This window comes from Ictidomys tridecemlineatus, chromosome 1 (assembly GCF_052094955.1).
Source record: "Ictidomys tridecemlineatus isolate mIctTri1 chromosome 1, mIctTri1.hap1, whole genome shotgun sequence".
Taxonomy (NCBI): Eukaryota; Metazoa; Chordata; class Mammalia; order Rodentia; family Sciuridae; genus Ictidomys; species Ictidomys tridecemlineatus.
Window position 1 is genome coordinate 114,457,687 of NC_135477.1, and position 23,024 is coordinate 114,480,710.

Consider the following 23,024-nt stretch of genomic DNA (forward strand, 5'->3'; position numbering starts at 1 on the left):
TAGCATCAAATTTAACAAAATGTTAATAATTTCTGAGTGAAGGGCATATGGATTTACTACTTTTAGTATTGTATATTTTTAATTTATCAATATTTTTAAAAATACAAGACACAAAATCTGATCATATTTCACATTTGCTGAAATCCTATGCTATAATCATTATTACCTAGAGACTTCAAAATTTCTTAGTATATAAGTCAAGAAACTTAACACTTGGCCCCAGTGTTTCTTTCCAGACCATAATATAAACACTAATCCCACATGTAAACCCAATGTCACTGTAATATCTACCATTTATTAAATATTTCTCATATTTTCCTATGCCTATCTTTGTTGATGTTGTTTCCCACAATTGCAACTGTCTTTCCCTTAAGAAAAGATTTGCTTACATAATCATTATATCACTATACATCATTCAAGATACTGTTTAAATTTCACCTACTATTTATAGAATTTTCTGATTCCTTCCCATCCTTCAAATATAACTTTGTTGTTGTTGTTGTTGCTGTTGTTGTTTGTTTTGTTTTGTTTTTTGGTTTTTTTTTTCAATTATTGTTCCCATATCACTTATCACTAGCCAGGATTTGTTCTTTCAGTACAATTTTTCTGTAGGTCTCTCACCATGCCTGGTACACAGTAGGTGATCAAATGTTAACTGAGCTGAATGAACATAACAAGTGTTAAGGAACAGAGAGTTCATGAACTCATTAAAATTTTTATTAAACTGTTGAACAGCCTGGCTCAGTAGCACATGTCTGTAATCCCAGTGGCTCAGAAGGCTGAAGCAGGAGGATCACATTCAAAGCCAACCTCAGCAAATTAGTTAGGCTCTGAGCAACTTAGTGAGACCTTGTCTCAAAATAAAAAAATAAAAGGGCCTGGGAACATGGTTCAGTGATGAAGCACCCCTGGGTTCAATCCCTGGTACCAAAAACAACAACAAAAAAATCTGCTAGACAAAATTGAAATGAAATTTAAATCTAAATGTCACAATATAAGATACTATGTTTGCAGAATAGCAAAACATATAAAGAATGCAATTCTACAATAAAAATGAATTATGTTCATAATTGTACAGGATTAAGATCAACACTAAAAACACTATCCTGAAGACAGCTTCCCTCTTTGATAATTTAACCAACTTTCTAGAAAGATTATTAATGTGTCTACTTAGAGTTGAAGCTTCCCCTGAAATATATTATCCTCCTAGCAAAAACAATTTTCTACTTTTGCTAATATTAACTTCAACCTTTGATATCTAAGAGTACCTATCCCTAAGTGTGTTAGAGGCAAATAATATCTATTGGAAATTTTTGCTTGGTTCAAACCTATGTGGATTAGTAACATCTATGAAGTATACATGCAATCAAAATGGTTAGAAAAAAAAAGATTTGGGAATCTTAATAGATTTCAGTTAGAATCTTGACTTTGGCACTTGTTTACTATTAACCTCTTTGGGCCTCAATTTCTTCATATGTAAAATGGGATAAAAACAATACATTATATAGTGGTTGTGAAGAGTAATCATATAAAGCAGCATAGTACTAGGACTTGAAACCCAAAAGAAGGTAACTACTATGAAGTATTTTTTTTTAAGAGAGAGTGAGAGAGAGGGGGGGACAGAGAGAGAGAGAGAGAGAGAGAGAGAGAGAGAGAGAGAGAGAGAGAATTTTAACACTTATTTATTTTTTCTTAGTTCTTGGCGGACAGAACATCTTTGTTTGTATGTGGTGCTGAGGATCGAACTCAGGCCTCACGCACGCCAGGTGAGCGCGCTACCGCTTGAGCCACATCCCCAGCCCCACTATGAAGTATTTTAAAATATCAACAAATGATAGCAAAATCCTGAAATGTAGTTGTCTTAATGTTTCTGTTCCTTCCTCCAAATTCATATTTTGAAATTCTAAACCTCAAGATAATAGAATTAGAAGTGGGGAGCCTCTCTGAGGTGACTAGATCATAAGGGTTGAGCCTTAATTAATAGGATTCATGAATTTACAAAAAAGTGGGCCCTTCCACCATGTGACAACACAGAAAAAAAGCACCTATGAATGGATAAGTGGGCTCTCATCAAACTTCAAATCTGCCAGCACAGTAATCTTGGACATCCCAGCCTCCAAAACTGTAAAAAAATTAATTTCTGTTGTTTATAAATTATCTAGTCTATAATATTTCGGTAGAGTAGTCCAAAGAGACTAACACAGTGGTATGTAATAAAAAGATGAAGTTCACTACCTCTCAGTTAGTTCTTTAGAATGGTACAATTAAATATAACTGTTGACTGGAAACTACTACTCTGGATTTAAGTAAACATTTCATTATTAAGAAGGAAAATTAAAAAAAATAAAGGCAAGTATTTACCATAGTAGATTTTAAAGGCTGAAGTCAATATTTATTAGAAACAGGATTTCTTACAAATGTGAAATATTTATGTCAGGTATTACACATAAAATCACTCACAAGGAGGGCTTGAGAAACAAAATACAGGAGTACACAGGAGAACTGGGAGTGAGGAAAACCAATCTCCTGAATATATTAACCCTAATTTATAAAAACACTGAATATATTATCTCTGTGTTGAAGAGTCTGGAAATGTAAGTTTCATAAAATGCCATTTAAATGTTTATCTTATATATTAACCTAGTTGATGACCAACATGGACATCTGTCTACCTAATTACTACAATAGCCTCAAATCAGCAACAGCAAAATGAATTATACTATCAGTGGTGTTATACATTTGATATTATACTTCTTAATCTCAATCTGAACCTCATAAGAAAATGTTTGAAATAGTATTACATCCTTTCTGAAAAGAAGGAAATGAAAGCAAAAATTAGGATAGCTCAATCAAGTCAATTGGTTAAAAATAGCAGGATTCAGGTTTCAATTGGTTCACAGGGATTCAAAAATGGCATTTGCCTCTATCTCCTCTTAAAATGCTTCCAAACTAGAGGAAGAAATCCTGGAGGGGTAAATTTAGATTCTACTACCTCATGTAAGCCTCCAAAAACAAATCATTACAGCAGCACCTAAGATCTCTCTCTAAGTATCATAAAATTATAACACTAGTCAAATATCAATCAGAAGATTGAAAAATATAAGACCAAATTAACTTTCAGCAGTCAAGTTTTAAACAGGATATCTTTATCATTTCCCTAAAACTTTCTAAAATCTATTCATAATACATTACCATTTTCCTGATAATTGAAAAAACTGTATTAGTTCACAGTCTAACTCTTCTGAGTATGTGTAAAAAAAAATAGACAAAATACATAATAACACAGATCTATATCAAATATCCTGCCTCAGAGTGACCACAGAAGTTATTTTTAAAATAAATCATAAAATCCCAGTACTCTAAAAAACATCAAGTTGTATAGCAAATGAGAGATAATATATCTGACCTTATAATTTTACAACCAAATAAAAAGCCAGCCAAAGAACTTCTGTCTAAAAAAGTACAGAAGCAGAATCTGATATAGGGAGAACAAAGAAGCAGAAAGAACATATATACAAAGGTTTCTAGATCATCAATAACAATACAACTACTATGATTTGAATGTGTCCCCCAAAGTTCAGGTGTTAAAAATTTAATCATCAATGCAACATTATTGGGAGGTGGCTTTTAACAAGAGGTAATAAGTCCTTTGCCCCCATTAATGAACTAATGTCATTATCCTGAAAGTGAGTTTGTTATCAGAGTAGATTTGTTATAAAAGTCATTTGACCCCCCCCTCACTTGCTTTTGCATGCTTCTTTTTCTTTCTTTCTTCCCCAAATTCCCTATTTCCCTCTCTTCCTCCCTTTCCCTTGCTCTCCAGCCTTCTGTCACAGGATGACAGACACAACTCACCAGGCGATACTATGCTCTTGAATTTCCTAGCCTCTGAACTATAAGACAAAAAAAATGTTCTTTATGAACTACCCAGTATCAGGTATTATGTTACAGTAGCAGAAAATGCACTAAGACAATGATGCCCTGTCTAATCTGACTTAAAAATAGCTTTGTCACAAGTACTATACAGAAATGATGTAAAAGCTATCATTAGAAAGGAGACACATGCATGCAACATGCTAGACTCTTTCTAATAGTTGAATTCCTTAAATCTGTTTCTAGACTCTACATGAGTTTAGAGCAAACACAAAATATACATATGGGTGCAAGGCATTTGTAGCACTGAAAAATGAGAGGATTCTACATATAAGTTCTCAAATCTGTGCTTCACCAAATTCATTTGCATCTTAAAATTTCAAATCATCTTCACTTTCCATGTGATAAAACTTCTCCCTCTGTTGAACACAGGAATCATTCCCATATTCTAAAGTTCATCGTATTTAATCAGGGCCACAAGTAAGAATATTCAAATATCTTGCTACTTCATATAAAATGGCAAATTCATTCTGTAGCCTTCTAGACATAATATTTCAAATTACTTGAAAAGGAAATTTTCCCATTAAGAACACCTAAAGGACAAAAATTTAAAATGAAGCATAAACCATATAAGCATAAACTATATAAGCATTATATCTTCATAGTTACAGAAGGAAACAAAAGCTGTGTCACTGAAATACACAAAGACAATGCTGCCATCTAAAGGCCAAGATATAATATGAAAAGATGTGTACTCAGTCAAAAACTGCCAAGATATATAAAAACCAAACAACTTGTTAATTCAATTCAGCAAATTTTATACTTTACAAAAACTACTCTATGATTATTTTTAGACTTTTTTAGATTCAATTTACTAAGAGAATTAGCAAAACAATTTGGCTAATTATGAATATGTGTTAAAGCACAGGTCAGGTTCTAATGGTATCCTTTCAGACACAGTGTTTCTTGTAAGTACCTCAATTACTTGCTAGTATAAAATATTCTTAAATGATAAATAATACTTATCAAAATGAAGACTACTTTAAATTGTAGCTTTGCAAGTAATTTAAATATTTCTTTTTTAAAAATATGTTTTTAGTTGTAGTTGGACACAATACCTTTATTTTATTTATTTTTATGTGGTGCTGAGGATCGAACCCAGTGCGTTATGCGTGTTAGGCGAGAACTCTACCGCTGAGCCACAACCATAGCCCAAATATTTCTCTTTATTTCATAAACTTTAAAAATAAAGAGTAAAGCTCCTATAAGGGTTTAGTTATCAATAACTAGTTATTAATAGAATTTAATTTATTCTAAACTTCCCTAAGAATCTAAAATGGGAAAAATTTTTATTGAATTTACCTTTCCTTAGGATTTTTCAAAATTACTTCAAATTTCCAATAAAAATGTTTAATGAATAAAACTAAATCTAGAAATGATTTCTTTAGGATTTAACCATACATCATCTTTTTAATACACCATAATATCAGGGGAAAATAAATGTGAAAATAAAGTAGAACCTTTAAACATACACATAAATAGCTGCTTTCGTTAAGAACCATTGGCTAAAAGTTTCTTTCAGGGCTTGGGTTGTCACTCAGGAGTACAGCGCTTGCCTAGCACATGTGGGACACCAAGTTTGATCCTCAGTACGACATAAAAGAAATAAATAATTAAAGTTATACTTTTAAAAAATGTTTCTTACAACGCCAATAAAGATATTACTCTGTGTTTAAATAACAAAAAAACAAATATTAGTCAAAATCAATAAATATCCTATTACTTAAGTTGGGATTACTATTCTTTAATTTCTCTTGAGTATAAAGTAGAAATGAACAGTTTAGTAATTTTAATTGTGGTATTATAAAAACTACTATATGTTTAATATCACATGGTTCAGAGTTTATACAAAGGAATTTGGAGATGTCATTTAATTCTCAAAACTACAACTCATCAAAAGACAAATATCACAGCACCAGTCACAAATAAGGTTTAAAGACCTTAAGTAGTTCTCCCAGGGTCATGATACAGGTGGATAAAAAATCAAAAGTTCAAAATTCAGTCTCTGACCCACAAGACTTAATTCTCCTTACGAGTCATACAGCCTCAAATGATTACATTTAATATAAATGTAAGGAGGAGCATGAATTTTTTTTACTTTTTTTTTTTTTTTGTACCCGGGACTAAACCCCGTCACTGAGCCACATCCCCAGCCCTATTTTGTATTTTATTTAAAGACAGGGTCTCACCAAGTTGCTTAGCATCTTGCTTTTGCTAAGGCTGGCTTTGAACTCACAATCCTCCTGCCTCAGCCTCCCAAGCCACTGGGATTACAGGTGTGCGCCACCACACCCAGCGGTGAAGTATTTTTACTACATATTGCCAGGGAAAAAAATATTCCATATAGAAGAAAAAAAGCATTTATTTTCAGTTTATAAATGTTTCAAGTTTTCTAAAATCTTTAATAGTATTATCCCACTGAAGTGCTAATGCTCCAAGAAACCTTTCAAATTTAAGTTTATATATGAGATCAATTTATTAAATATCAGTTTTATAAACTGACTCAAAGGGACAAGAAAAAGATCTCTATATTTTTGAGATGCAATTTTTTTAAAGATTTTATAGATTTGCTATTTCAGTTTAACCTGCAAACATTTTCCATTAGACTATTTTTTTCTTTTTTTTTTCATTAGACTATTTTTCAATGTTGAGAACTCCTAAGTACCTCCCAGGTGACAATTTTTTTCTGTTAATTTGTACAATATACCTACTAAATTAAAATTAAATGGTTTGGAATGTTATTTGGACATAAAAAAAAAGAAGCTATGATACAGGCTGCATGAGTAAATGTTGAAAATATCCACGTAAAATAAGCCAGATACAGAAGACCACATATTGTGTGATTCTATTTATATGAAATGTCTAGGCAAATTTATAAAAATAAAGTAGATTAGCAGTTGCCTGCACTAGAGGAAGGTACTAATGGGCACAGTGTCCTTTTAAAGATAATGAAAATGTTCTACCAATTAGTTAGTGATGACTACACAATTTTGTAAATAAAAAAAACCAATGAATTATATATTGTAAAACGGTAAATCTTGGAATAAATGAATTATGTCTTAATAAAATAAAATCGAATGACTTTAAATAAATACATTAAATGTATATGACTATATGTGTATGTTCTTAAAATATAAAATTTATGCAATTATCAATTTACTGAATCCCATTTTCACCAAAGTAAGTAAAAAGTTCTATTTCACAAATGTACACTTTTCTAGTGATTAAAAAAAAAATCTCAACTCTCTAGAGTTATTATAATTCCTACGGGAATCAAAAGGAACCACAACCACAGGCATGTTTGGCCGATAAATTTTATATATTCCAATTTACCTGAGTTACTTCACTCTCAGAATTTAGAAAAGACACATCATGTTAAGACACATCTAATAAGTTAAATGACCAATTTATAAAAATTATCAGTTTGAGAGGATTTTGCTTTTAATTATTTGTCTCTCAATTACCAAAAGAAAATACACATAAAAAATTATAAATGAAGTTTAAAGACTTCAAATGTTAGAAACAAAATTGAAAACAGGTACTTACTAATTTGTTTTCCTGCATGTATATTCTTTGTAGTTTCAGACAGCCCTTAGCTATGACGATCATGCCTTCATCTGAGATCTTGTAACACTGGCCAAAATGAATATCTTTGAGTTCTCTACATTTTGACCCCAGCTGTAAACAAAGAAATTTGGGTAAATGCTCATAAAATAACGAGGATAACATATTTCTAGTGGGACTTTCATATAATATTTGAATATAATCACACTATAATTAAAGGATTATTTATAAATTACTTTTAAAATAAGAATGCAACCAATTGATAACTTTCAACAGGTGTAAAAAAAATTGTAAAAGTTTTTACCTTTTAACCTCGTTCCCTACTTCAACTACTTCACACTACATGTCCAACAAGGTACCTAGATTCCTTAACAGTTGAAATTCACATCTTTATTTCTTCTGAGTCTTATTAGTAGGGAGCAACATAAAGGTATAAAATTATGATGTTTCTGTAAAGTTGAATATTAAACAGCAATTAAAACTGGAATAAGGGCTGGGGATGTGGCTCAAGTGATAGCACGGTTGCCTGGCATGCGTGCGGCCCGGGTTGGATTCTCAGCATCACATACAAAGATGTTGTATCCGCCGAAAACTAAAAAAAAAAAGAAATAAAAATTCTCTCTAAAAAAAAACAAAAAAAAAACTGGAATAAGCTTTTGATTGATTTTATATATGAGATTTTAGAACATAATCCAATTTTACAAAGAAATGTTTTGTTTTTGTTTTGCAGTGCCAGGGATAAAACCTAGGGAAGACCTAATGCATGCTATAAACATTTCAAATGTATATTTACATGCTCATGCACATATACATAAGAAACCAAAATGTATACAATGTGTTAACCAAGGTTATTTTTTATTAGTGACTGGGGATTTTTTCCCTTTCTGCCTATGAATCTTCTCTACTTTTTTAAACACACATTTTAAAGTTCTATTTCAAATAATGATATTAGAAGGATATGCAAGTTATTTTTCTAAGGGTGGTAAGACATACAAATGATGTTATCTACATTAGGCTATACTCTATCCAGTTATATATTCCTTTAGATATGTAAACTCCATGACAACAAGATGGCTTGGGTTAAATAATATATCTCTAGTTTCCAATGTATTACACTAACTCAATATTTAATATTTGTTGAATGTATGAAAATGTTGATCAGGGTTGTGCATATAAAGAAGCCTCTTTAATTTTTTTTCCCCAGTGATGGAGATGAAACTTGTATGCCAAGTAAGTGATCAAACACTGAGCTAGAACCCTAGCCCAAGAAGCCTCTTTAAAAGGGACAAATATGAGCTGGGGTTGTGGCTCAGTGGTAGAGCTCTCGTCCTGCTTATGTGAGGCACTGGGTTCGATCCTCAACACCACATAAATAAATAAAACAAAGGTATTGTGTGTCCATCTACAACTAATTTTTTTTAAAGGGACAAATACAGGAAACCATGATTGTGGACTTATATACCACTATTTCCTAGTTAATTGAGGAGTTCTAAACTGGGCCCATGGATAGAATTCGGTTTTCTAAAAAAGTGGACAATACATATTCTATTTCATACTATCCACTGACTTTATCTTTTCCTTCACCTAATATAAGCAATACATCAAACAGATGGGCACAGTGGCACATGTCTATAACTCCAGTAACTCAGGAGGCTGAGGCAGGAAGATCACAAATTCAAGGCCAGCCTCAAAATAAAGAGAGAATCTGAGTGGGGAGCTCAATGGTAAAGTATCCCTGGGTTCAATCCCTAGTACAACAAAAATAAAAAATAAAATTTTTTAAAAGACAATTATTTAGCTGCACTTGTGAATTTGTAAACAGAAATTAAAGATAATTTCATATAACACTGCTATTGCAGATACCAAGAAAAATCATTTTTCTTCATTATTATTTATCATGTTCATTATTAGATAAGCTATCTTGGCTCTTATTTAATTCATTAAAAGAAGCACACATATTTATAGAACAAATGTACAATGGTATATGACGCAAACCAGAGAAAGCTGAATCCAAAGCCTGTACTAGGAAAAGCAGAAAATCAAATACACTATGGAACTTTTTTTTTAAGTTGCACATGGACACAATATCTTTATTTTATTTATTTACATATAGTGTTGAGGATCGAACCCAGTGCCTCATATGTGCCAGGCAAGTACTTTACCACTGAGCTACAACCCAAGTATTATGGAATTTTCAACAGATTCACATATTTCTGGCAGTGAGAGTGAGACTGGAAATTTAAAATACCAGGATTCTTAAAAGTATGATTAAGTAATAAATTATCAGATCACCACCATCATTCTACAATGAAAAAATACTAGAGTTCTCTGCAGGGAGTAAAATAAGGTTTTTAACTAGGGTGTGCATATGTAGCTGAGAACAGAAATACATTGCTGAAAATGCAGGGACTGTGTGTATATTCATAATAGTAAAAATGGAGGAATTTAAAGAAATAATTCTAAATTAAAATTTCCAGAATGAAAGAATATGAACATCCAGATTGAAAGTTCCTCCACATCTCTACCACAGATAAAGAAATAACAACTTAAATCCTAAAATTTTATAATTCTAGATTCTAGAGCCTTTCAGTGAAAAACAGATTTCACAGAAAGAATTTGGCTAAAAAAAAAAAAATACATCAAACTTCCCAACAACACTAAAAGTAAGCAAAAAAGTAAGCAAAAAAGCAATGCCACCAAATCTTGAAGGAAAATTCTTTCTAATATAGAATTCTGTACTCATGATTCAGACCATGAATTAAGCCTGAAGGCTGAATAAGACATATTTACTGACATAAGTTCTCAAAAGATTCATCTCCCGTATACTTTTTGTCATGATGCAATGTCTATGCTTTTAACAAAACATGAGATCACAGCAAAAGTTGACATGATATTTGGATAATAGGAGTTCTAATCCAATAACTAGATGAAAAAAACTATAAGGATGCCAAGATGCTAAGATGAACACTAATGCAACAGCACCTACATATAAGAAGCCAAGACTAAAAACCTGCTATCTCAGACAAATCTGCTTTAAAGAAGTAAATTTGATTAAGTATCAACAAGCGGAGAAAACTTTAAGCTCCATCAAGAATATAAAAATTAACTAAAGTTGGGGGGAAAAAGGTTTATTAATTCCAAGGAAAACAAAATACTACAAGAAAAAAAAAGGTAGATACACAATTGTAAAATGTGAATATAGAATACTTTTTTTTTAGTAAGAGAGTGAGAATTTTTAATATTTATTTTTTTTTTTAGTTCTTGGCAAACACAACATCTTTGTTTGTATGTGGTGCTGAGGATCGAACCCGGGCGGCACGCATGCCAGGCGAGCACGCTATCGCTTGAGCCACATTCCAAGCCCAAGAATACTTAATTTAACAAAAACTATAGTTGAATTATGTTGGAAGGATGAGAGGATAATAGAAGGATATATAAGAGAGCCAAATTTTTGTCTTCCATGGCAATAAATCACTTACCTAGCCAAAGTATGTTAATTATAAAATTGCAGACAAACCTACTAGGAGAAAATATTTTCTGCTCCTAGAGGAAGTTCAATTAGTCTAATTCCTAGTCTCTCTACTGATTAGTTTGTATTTAATAAAGAAGAGACATTATGCTCATCACTATAATTCTTCCTCTTAGAAACATACTTCCCATAGGGAATATCATCTTTACTTTTCTAATTGGGGCCATTGTGGTAGTTTGGCCTAGACAATTACTAAGTCAGTTGGCCAAACTCCAGAGTCAAATTTAACAATCCCATTTAGCTCTAGTGCTAAGCAACATTCTTCACCTTAAAAGCTTCTGAGTAATAAAGTTGGTATATTTTCATCTATTACTATTTCTCTGTCATATTTCTCAATTCAATTAGATCCTGCATAGTAAAGGGCAGACCCCTTGACAAACATTTAGTGTACCAGCAAGAAACACTAAGAAAGAAAACAACAGAATTTTTTTACATAAGGAGCGATTAAGGTTTTGGGTGGAAATTTAGGCATCACGTTTTGCACAAGTTGATAGAACCTCAGGTTAAGAATATACATCCCATTAAAATAGAGCGAGAATGAGAATGAGATAATTATCTTAAGATAATTTCATGGTATACAGACACTTGAAAATGGTTTTGGTGGCTTTATCCACTAAGAAATGACTTTTTTTTTTTTTGTACCAGGGATTGAACTCAGGGGCACTCAACCACTGAGCCACATTCACAGCCCTATTTTGTATTTTATTTAGAGACAGGGTCTCACTGAGTTGCTTAGTGCCTTGCCGTTGCTGAGGTTGGCTTTGAACTCGTAATCCTCCTATCTCAGCCTCCTGAGCCGGTGTGCACCACTGCGCCCAGCTAGGAAATGACTATTCATAGAGGTAAGGGTCATGTGGGTAACCATACAAAGAAAAGGATTGACCACTGCAGACATTATCAGCACATGAGTTCTTGCTAGTAATTGAAGAATAACTCAGGAGACAAGGTATTATGACTCGTTACTATTGAGTTTAAATGTCATTTTATCTCACTGCAGAAACTATAATGTTCTATTTTAGAGAACATCACCAGACAAAATAGGCAAGTCCCATCTGTACTAATTATCATAACCTCATCCATAAATAAATACTTTAAGTTCCAGACTATCCAGACAATGTAAAGTCAATCATTAGACCCAATGTATTTCCCAATTTTGCCTATATTCTTCAAATCTCATCTATACAAGACCCACAGAAAAATACCGGGGTTGGGCAGGGGTTGTATTTGTAGCTCAGTGGTAGTGCGCTTGCCTCACACGTGTGAGGCACTGGGTTCAATCCTTAGCACCACATAAAAATAAAATAAATAAAGGTATTGTGTTCACTACAACTTTAAACAAAAGCAAAAACAAACAATGCAGAGGGCATGACCAAACCCTAATAAGAGTATTAATGTTTGCATTCCCTGAATTCAACATAATTAGCAGAATCAGCATATGACTCTACTAAATACAAAATTCTTCATTCAGGAAGGATGCTAGAATAAGAGCACTGATCTTGCCAAAGGGAGAAAGCTTGATAAGAGCCCTGGGATCCAGTTGAACCACCAAAATGTTGGTAGCCTGTGAGTTTAAAAAAAAAAAAAAAAGTGCCCTAGAGAAAGGCCTATTCTAGTCTGTTTAAGTTAGAGATATTTGGGAAACACCTTGAGCTTTCCACAGATCCACCAATAAAAAGCATAAAATTAAAAGTGAAAAACACAAAGATCATGATCTAGTAATTGCAATGCTTATTTAAAAGAAATTGATTTCTGCTCACTAGTCTGGCTGTGTAAAACTCTTAAATTGTTATTATGTCCTAAAAAAATAAAAAGAGAAACTGAAAACTCATCAGAGAAATGATAACACAGTAAAATGTTGTCCCCAGAATGATAGAGAAAGGCAGACACAGAATCACAACTAACCAAAACACAGAAACCTACTAGTAGAAACAGTAGAAACCAGGAACTGGAACAGGAAAATCTGAAACTGTAACTGAAAACATTACCCAAGGTTCAGTGCAGATGCCTCAGAGAGTTTAAAAAAAAAAAAAAGTCCTAGGGGACCCAGGAATTGGAGGGCCCCCATACACTGATGAGTTTTTTGACTACAGAAGGTTTAAAAAAAAACTCACAGAGAACATCAGAGAAAAATCACTTCATGATTCTGGCAATGGGAGGGGAAAAGTAAAAAAGTAAAAGTTTTGAAATATACCAGAACATTCTGTTCCTAACAAGATTTGCCCTCAGACGGGTATTTTACCAGAGCCTAATGTACTGGAATTTTGTCACAGTCTCACGTTCCTTGAGAATGAAAATACTCAACTCCGATTCCTCTAACCATCCTATCCCACAACTAAGTTGAAAAAATTCAAAATACCAGGAAAGTTAACAGTCCAGGGATACAGACTCACTAAAAGATTAAAACCTAATAATAAGACTATACAACACTTCTCCATATCTCCACATCTTACCATCACTTTATTACAGGCCCATTTATAGAAGCTCCATTTCCCAGTATATCACATCTACTTTTCAAGGAAAAATTATAAGGCACACTAAAAGGCAAAAAAATATAGTTTAAAGAGACTGAAAAAGCATCAAAACCAGTGTCAGTCATGACAGGAATATTGGAATCATTAGGCCAAGAATCTTTAAAAATTACAACTAATATGCTAAGAACTTTGATGGAAAAAGTAGACAACATGCAAGAACAGAAGTATGGGCTGGGATTGTGGCTCAGTGGTAGAACGCTTGCCTAGCACCTGTGAGACCCTGGGTTTGATCCTCAGCACCACATAAATAAATAAAATAAAGGTATTGTGTTCAGCTACAACTAAAAAATAAATACTAAAATAAAATTTTAAAAAAAGAAAAAAGAACAGAAGTACAGCCAACACATTTCCGTTATTTTTTGTTTTCATAATGGTACCAAAACCTGGAAACGGGAGGTTTATTTGGATCCTTTTTACCCCTCCCCATTCCAATGAACCTCCCTTTCTCCACCTCCTTTACCTTTTTGCTAACAGCTATTTAAATGGCTAATGAGACCGGGAAAGTGTGTTTATCACCGAGCATTCCTATGGTTCTCTGAGGTTGGAGAAGCCCTCAGCCATGCAGGTAAGGCTGAATCCCCAGACTGACTGTTCCTCCTCCCCTTCCATGAGATGTCTGGAACAGTGGCAAGTTTTTGCCATTTTTTTCCTGCATGCAACATGAGCCATCTCATTCTTCAGACATGTAAGACACCCTTCAAGTCTCTCACAGAGTTGCCCTAACAAAGACCCTAGCCTGTTAGACCATCTGAACCCTGGGGGTTCCTCCATCCTGCCTGAGAACTTTGCCTTTTGGTTCATCTAGACCCTGAGAATCCTCCACCATTGATTGTAGAAGGGGACACCTTCCCTTTCTCCAGTGGAACTCTTTGAGTGATGAAAGAGAGACATCAGGAATACCTTGATCTCTATTACCACCAGTCAAACCTCTCCAACATGGGGGTTAAACAGTCTATCCCATGGGACTAACCCCCTAGGTTATCTCATTAATCTGACCTCCAAAGCAAACACCTTATTAGGTTGAGTACCATATCTGGCTGCAACGTAAATCAGAAAGCCTAATTCAAAGGTAGGAATATCCATCCACAGGATTCCCCTCTAGGTTGTCTCATGAAAAATCTCAAATTGGGACCTTTGACCCAAAAATTTTCCAAGACTTGGACAATTTCCTCACTGACTCACAACTCTCTTCTTTATTCACTGCCCCCAAAATAGCAGGGGAATACCTTCCCTCTGCTCCCTTATTCTACCTCCCCAAACACCAAATCCCCGCTCCCCCTCCCCCTCTTGCCATCACCTCCCTTTACCCAATCTAAAACTCTCCCAATGAAACACATGTTCTCTCTTCAGGAGGTGGCAGGAGCTGAAAGGATGGACCAAGTTCATGTTCCCTTTTCTATGACAAATATGTACCAAACAGAGGAGAGATTAGGCTCATTTTTCTGAAAATCCTACTACTGAGGCTATTAGCAAATACACCACCCTATACCTCAATACTCCTGCAGGTACTCTCTTTGTCTATATCCAATTTGTCGAAGGATCTGCACCTGATATCCATAAAAAATTTAGTTAGAAAACAGGCCCAAAACTCCTCAACAGCAACTTTTAGATGTTTCTTCCCAAGTCTTTAACAATCAGGAAGAAGAGACATAGAAGGAGAAAGAAAAGTATCTCAAAGCTCAATATCAACTCTGGCCTCAGCCATCCATAATCCTAAAAAAACCCTGAGATGCTCATGGCCCAACCAGACCCTCTAATACACCTTCTGGGGTCTGCTTCCAATGTGGGCAGACAGAAAACAGGGCAAAACCTGCCCTAACCCAAAGTCCCCCCCCCCCGCCCACCAAGCTCTGTCCTAACTATAGCCAAGGGAGACACTGGAAGAAGAACTGTCCCCAAGGAAAGACGTCCACCCTCCCCTTGGTACAATCAGCTTCCCAAGCCCTGTACACTAAATTAATGGAATGAGGGGCCCAAACTCCTCTGCCTCTATACCAAAGCAAATACCCCTATTATGGGAGTCTCCAAATTAAAAGTCTCCATCATCTTATTTTTTAACATTCCAGCCCAGACCTGATCACTGCACTCCTTAAGCCTTCTAATTATTCCTTACTCTCTGGGATTGACCCCACAGTCAATCCCAGAGACACCTCTCAATCCAGCGTTGCTAAACATCATCCCCCTGTTCAAATTCATTAGTGGTATTCTCACCAAAATCCAAAAACAAAATGATAGTCCATAGTAGATCCACACTAGTACAATTAATGTTTGTCAAATGTATATACAAACAAATCACATTTTTAGAGCTGATTATTACCAAGTCATAAAGTGTAGTCACCAAACTATTGTACCATGTGCTCAATTAACAGTGTAACAAATTAAAGCTTCACATAAAAGCCCACTTTCTGAGACATCTACTTCTCTAGTTAGGGATACTAAGCTCAGCTTTGCAGATTTCCATCACCAATTAAAACAAGAAGTTGTTCAGTGAGCAGGGATGGTTCAACATATCACAAGATGAAAAGAAGCAGTTCATCAATCCTGCATGCTTTTTCACCTCGATCTATACAGCTGGTACTAAATGTTTATGATTAAAACAGAGTGGCAGAACGCTTGCCTAGCATGTGGAGGAACTGGATTCAATCCTTAGCACCATATACAAATAAAATAAAGGCATTCCCTGTCCATCTACAATTATTAAAAAAAAATTTAAAAGAACTGCAATATTACAGATAGCATCAAGTCTAAGTTAGCCTGTAACTTAATAAATAGTTATTATACAAACTCGATTTGATTTTACGCGTTAATTTCATTTTGTATTTTCCTTATAAACTTTAACTGTTGTCTGTTAGTGCCTTACAGAAGTACAACTGTCCAATATAACAACCTGAGCTAATTTGAGATAGTAAGCCATCATCTATAGACAGGATATAAAGCTAACTTCCAGTTCTAATACTGATCCCAAAGGGGTAAATGACTGTAAAGTTATAGACATTAAAGTTAAAATCCAGTACACTGACTTTAATATTGGTGAACCTGACTTGCTAGGTGTTTAAAACAAAAGCTTAGAGATTAAAGTTTGGAAGTAAAAGGATCAAGAAAAAAAATAGCCAATATTTGGCTCTGGCCCTGAGTCAGCTTAAATTCAGAGAATAAGGGGATTTCTCTAAAGCCTTTGCAACTCTGGGCCACATGACCTCCAGATCAAGGGGGATCCATGAGAACCTGGAGAACAGAAGGTGGACCAGTGCACATGCTGCAAAAGAAGAGGGTCATTAGAGAAGAGAGACATCCTTAATGTTCCTAAGGGAAACCACATTGGCAAGAAGACATGACCCATCCCAGCTGATGGTACTAAGAGAGCTAAGTGGCTGCTCTCAAGTTCCAAGAGTGACCCCCTGAAGGAACTCAGCTGATTCTTAACAATTGATTAGAAGAGCTTGGTCATGAATGCCTAGCAAAAAAGTTACAAGCAAAGTACAGCCATTCCTGGGCATTTAAAAAAGAAAAGACAATAGTTGTTTTAATACCAATTAAGACAGAGTTGGTTAGCCCCACAGCCCTGGTGACCCCCAAATTCTAAGGCATCTTTTTTTTTCCTTTGTGAGGCTCATATTTACCCCTGCCTACCAAAAATCGAACTGGCCTCTGTACCCTTAGTCTTTCTTACTCCATAATTTGGTTTTACCTACCAACCAAAGTTTTCCCATCCTGATAAGAGAGCCCTTCAGTTTATTCCCTTACTCAAAGAGTTAGAAATATCTGCCAGGGTTGGCACAGGAGCAGCAGGATTCGAAACCTCTTTTCACTACTATAAAAATTGTCAGCACAAGTTATTAAAGATATCCAACAGGTCACTGTTTGGTACTGACTTTACAAAATCAACTGGACTCCCTGGCATCTGTCCTCCTGCAGAATCATCAAAGCCTAGATTTCCTTATTACCAAACAAGGTGGCCTCTGCCTATTCCTCAGGGAAGAATGTTGTTTCTTGTCAATCAATCAAGATTGGTAAGGGAGAAGGTTAAAAAACTAAAGAACCAATTGGAACAGCAGAGACAAGAATTAGTCCATTCCTTCTCCCTCTTTTAATTCAGCTAATACCCACTTTTCTTGTGCTAACCTTTTTTACTGCTTTGTTAACTTTATACAGAAGCAACTTCTTGACAAGGTGACCCATCTAGCCCAGATCACCTCCCAAGAACACACAAAAGCTTCCTTCCCTCACAACATGACTCCTGAGCCCCATAAGGAAGGAATCACCCATGACAACATCCAAGTTCCACCTTCCTCTACATGCCCCTCACACCACAATCACCAGGACTGTAGAGGAGCCTCAAATACCTCCCACCTCCTTATCCTCTTCCAGATCTCTGATAGGGGATTTCCTTCTCTGCCCCTCTCCAGCAGGAAGTAGCCAGATATGATGATGTTGCCCCAAGTCATCATATCCCTATCAGAATCTGGAATGAAGGATACAGACAACAGGCCTCAGGGAGGAAGGGAACTTCCCCTAGAGTTCCTCGACCTGCCCTCCTGACCTACCCTAAATTAACCCTGTCACCAAAACTCCTTCCATGACTTGGCCCTGCCTAAAAAAAGCACTGCCAAAAGTATCTAACTCCTCCATGGCCTGGTTCTGCTAAGGCCCTATAAAACTCAAACCTCTGTGGTGGCTCATGGCCATTTTATCCCTGAAGATGTGCTCCTCTGAAAAAAGTGTCACTGGTCCAGAAGGTCTACCTCCATTTTCTTTTTTATATTCTCTTTCATGTGCTTTCATCCCCAACATTAGAGACAAAGACAGGAGGACTGCAAGTTCAAGGCCAGCCTCAACAATTTTAGCAAGACCTTAAGTACCCCTGGGTAAAATCTCCAATATCTCTCTCTCTCACACACACACACACACACACACACACACACACACACACACAATGGAAATTCTAGAGAGATGGACTTTCTCAAAAGAAATCAAAAGAATGTTAGAAATAAAAAACATTACAACCAAAAGGAAGAATGCCTTTGATAGGCTCTTTGGTACACTGGAGGAGGCTGAGTAGACTCTGGGAATTTTATAATATGGTAACAGAAATTTCTAAAACTGAAATGCAAAGAGAAAAAAACTGGAAATAAAAATGTCCAAGAACCATGGGTCAACTAAAAAGGTATAATGTAAAGTCAGACTCAATGGCACACACTCATAATCTCAGCAACTCAGGTGGCTGAGGCAGAAGGATGGCAAGTTGGGAGGCCAGCCTGGGTAACCTAGTAAGACTCTGTCTCAAAATAAAAAATAAAAAGGTCTGGGAATATAGCTCAGTGGTAGAGTGCCTCTAGATTCAATCCCTGGGAGAAATAGTGAGAAAGAGAGAGAACAATGTGGATGAAATGGAAATAATGAGAGAAGAAAGAAATATCAAGAGAGAAAACAGGAGCTGGGGATGTGGCTCAAGTGGTAGCATGTTCTCCTAGCATGCGTGAGGCACTGAGTTCGATTCTCAGCACCACATAAAAATAAAGATATTGAGTCCATCTAAAAAACTAAAAAAAATAAAGAAATATTTAGAGAGAGAGAGAGAGAGAGAGAGAGAGAGAGAGAGAGAGAACAACAAAGCAATATTTGAAGAACTCTGACTGAGAATTTCCCCAAACTAATGTCAGACACCAATTCACAGACTCAATAACCTCAGAGACTCTCACACAGGACTTTCAAACTATAGAAATCAAAGACAGAGTAAAAATTTTGAAATATTCCAGTGATTAAAAAAAAAAAAAAGGCACCATGCTGCACACCTGTAATCCCAGTAGCTCCAGAGGTTGAGGCAGCAAGAGGATCAAGACTTCAAAGCCAGCATCAGCAAAAGCAAGGCACTAAGCAACTCAGTGAGACCCTGTCTCTAAATAAAATACAAAATAGGGTTGGGATGTGGCTCAATGATCGAGTGCCCCTGAGTTCAATCCTCAGTAACCCCCCCCCAAAAAAAACTTACCTATAAAGTATAAAAACTGTTCTCTCTCCAACTTCTCTCAGAAGCTATGCAAACAAGAGAGTAAAGTTATGAGTAAAAAAAAAAAAAAAAAAAAAAAACAATCTAAAATTCTCTAATGCGTGAAGTTATCTTTCAGAAGAAAGGGATAAAGAAAGATGTTCTCAGACCAAAAACTAATAACTTTTTTTTTGAGGCAATTTGCTGCCAGTAGATTTGCTTTATAAGAAATAAAAAGTTTTGAATCCTGAAACATTGTGGGCCAGAGGGAGGCAGCATTCTGTGTCACTCAGTGATGTGGGAATCAAGTAGTGGGAATATTGCTTTTCTGAGAGAGAAAGAGGACCCCTGCCCCCACAGCTGATACCACACAGTAATCACAACTGCCGTCCCTTGCAGGGCTGCAGGGCTCCAGGCCTCAGCATCAGAGCAGGACTCCCGACTACTCACCTACACAGGGCTCCCGGGCATGAGCACCCTCTACTGGCATGAGCACCCTGGCAGACTCCTGGCCACACACCCATGCATAAATCCTGGACGCAGCTCCCACACAGGTGACCAGGCCACTAGCGACATGCAGAAACTGACTGCTACTCCCATGTGGACCCCCATCTACCACCGTGGGGCTCCCCTAGTCTCTCCATCTTGGGACTCTGTAGCCACCACCAGAGTCCCCTACGCATGGTTACATGCCTGCACCTAAGGACATCACATAGGCTCTAAAGACAACCAACAGCCCCACACTGTACGTCACAGAGCTCATCTCTGAACACATCGCCCAACACCATTGCCCAGTTCCCCACAACTGATCCAACACACCATCACTTAAAACAGCCGCCTATATCTGGGGTCACCTTCATCGCCAACTTTAGTTGGGGCAACTCCCAGTTTGGGAAACCAGCTGGGCAAGTACCATAGTTCCCAACTCCCCCTTCTCCCTGGCAGCAATAACCCAGCACAATGACTACGCAATACAAAACAGCTCTCAAAGACAGTAGTCAGTCCCCAAAGTGCAACCCACAAGACCTCTGGAGAGAAAGGTCCCCGATTAAGAAGTAGAAAGGGAGAGGGTGAGAGAGATACTGTTTAGAAACTAATTTAGAGACAAAGAATGGTGAGATCTACAGGCTAGATAAGGAGATAAGACCAGGCACCCACATCACATGAACAGACCCCAAAGGAGATCCTTGGGGTGCAGTCTCCCATCAGGGATCAGCGGGTGCAATACGCCACTTCCAGGTGCCCTGCACCCAAGACCAACACTCCCACCTTAGTAACCTTTACCATCCTGAGGGTGGAGATACCAGCTAACAACAGACAACCCCACCTACTGGATAAGAAGGGAATCAGGAAAGATACTGAATCTTTTGTTTTGTCTGTCGAGATTTCTTTTTCTTCTCCCTCTCTATTCTCCCACCCTCACATCCCCAACATATGTGAAACCAAGTACTTTTCATGAATTAGGATACTGAGGACTGTGACATCTGAATAGTATATTACAGTTGTATATTCTTTTTTTCTCCTATTTATACATTTTTTTATTTTTCATAATATTTATGTGTTTGTTTTATGTACTCTAATGTCTTCCCACATGTCTACCCAAAATTAATTCCTTCCTTTTCTCCTGCTAACCTCTTAAGATTCCTCTTTCACACTTCTGAAGATATAATAACTCTATATCCTCACCTCCTACCCCTCAACATCTCATCCTACACCTCATCCCTGGTCCTCTGTCCACCATCAGAAACTATAGACCCTTTTGCAAACCTACTGTTTATATTGTGGATAATAACGGAACTCGCCATTTCTGTATATTGTGACCAAACTATAAACGTCTTAACAGCAACTATTTGGTTTAAGGTTGTATTTTATTTGCATTGGGATCTATTAATGTTGTCCTTCCCTTCTAAAGGCAGGTATTACAACCCTAGAACTCTACAGGGTAAAATGTTAACGCATCACATCCACAGTGCTAGGAGGGAAGACACATGAAAAACATGAAAATACAAAGGAAGAAATAAATCAAGATACTACATTATTAGAATCCACAGCCAGCACCGCAGAAGAAATGACAGAGAAGGAGTTCAGGATGTACATACTTAACATGTACTGTGAATTGAAGGAGGATATATGAGAGCAAACACAGGCAGCAAAAGATCATTTCAATAAAGAGCAACATAAGCAAATACAGGAAGCAAAAGATTCCTACAATAGAGGGAAGTTCTAAAAAAAAAAAAAACACACACAAAACCAGAAATCCTTCAAATGAAAGAAACAATAAACCAAATTCAAAGCTCAATAGAAAGTATCACCAACACATTAGACCACTTGGAAAATAGGACCTCAGACAAGGAAGACAAAATATATAATCTTGAAATGGTAAGAAATCATGAGCAGAACATTCAAGAAATATGGGATAGCATAAAAAGACCAAATTTAAGAATTATTGGGATAGAGGAAGGCAGAGAGTTCCAAATCAAAGGAATGAACCATCTATTCAATGAGATAATTTTAGAAAATTTTCAAAATGAAAATGAACTGGAAAACTAAATACAAGAGGCTAACAGGATGCTAATACTACAAAATTACAACAGATCCACCAAGGCACATTATAATGAAAATGCATAGTGGAGAGAATTTCAAAAGCCACAAGAAAAAGGAATCAGACTATATAGAGGGGAAAACCAATTAGGTTATCTGCAGATTTTTCAACCCTGAAAGCCAGAAGATCGTGGAAAAACATATATTAAGCTCTGAAAGAAAATAGATGCCAACCAGGAATTTTATATCCAAAGCTTTAGATTTGATGATGAAATAAAAACCTTCTATTATAAACAAAAGTTAAAATAATTTACAACTAGAAAGCCTGATACAGAACATCCTAGGCAAAATATTCCATGAGAAAGAAATGAAAAATGACAATGAAAATCAGCAGAGGGAGGTATTAAACCAAAGGAAAAACTAATCAAAGGAGAAACCAAGTCAAGTTAAACACCAAAAATGAACAAAATGGGGCTGGATTGTGGCTCAGGGGTACAGTGCTCGCCTAGCATGGATGAGGCACGGGGTTCAAGACTCAGCACCACATTGAAATAAAAAATAAAGATACTGTGTCCACCTAAAACTAAAAAATAAATATTTTTAAAAAATAAAAAAAAATAAACAAAAAAGGCTGGGAATACAAATCATGTCTCAATAATAACCCTGAATATGAATGGCCTAAACTCACCAATCAAAAGACATAGACAAGCAGATTGAATTTTTAAAAAGACCCAACAATATGCTGCCTCCAAGGGACTCATCTCATAGGAAGACATCCACAGACTGAAGGTGAAGGGCTGGGAAAAATCATATCACTCACATTGCAGAAGCAAGCAAGGGTTTCCATCCTCATAACAAATAAAGTAGACTTCAAGATAAAGTTAATCACACAGGATAAAGAAGGAGATTTCATACTGCTCAAGGAAACACACATCAACAA

General features: G+C 36.0%; 1 protein-coding gene across 2 annotated transcripts in view; it reads right to left on the minus strand.

Moving 5' to 3' along the window:
- Window positions 1-23,024, minus strand: part of Fbxl17 (F-box and leucine rich repeat protein 17) — a 505,077-nt gene that overhangs the window by 445,784 nt on the left and 36,269 nt on the right. For both annotated transcript variants that reach the window (XM_005327315.5, XM_078045375.1), the window contains exon 4: window positions 7,480-7,611. In XM_005327315.5, coding sequence (XP_005327372.4) covers window positions 7,480-7,611 — 132 coding nt within the window. The remainder of the gene's footprint in view (window positions 1-7,479; window positions 7,612-23,024) is intronic.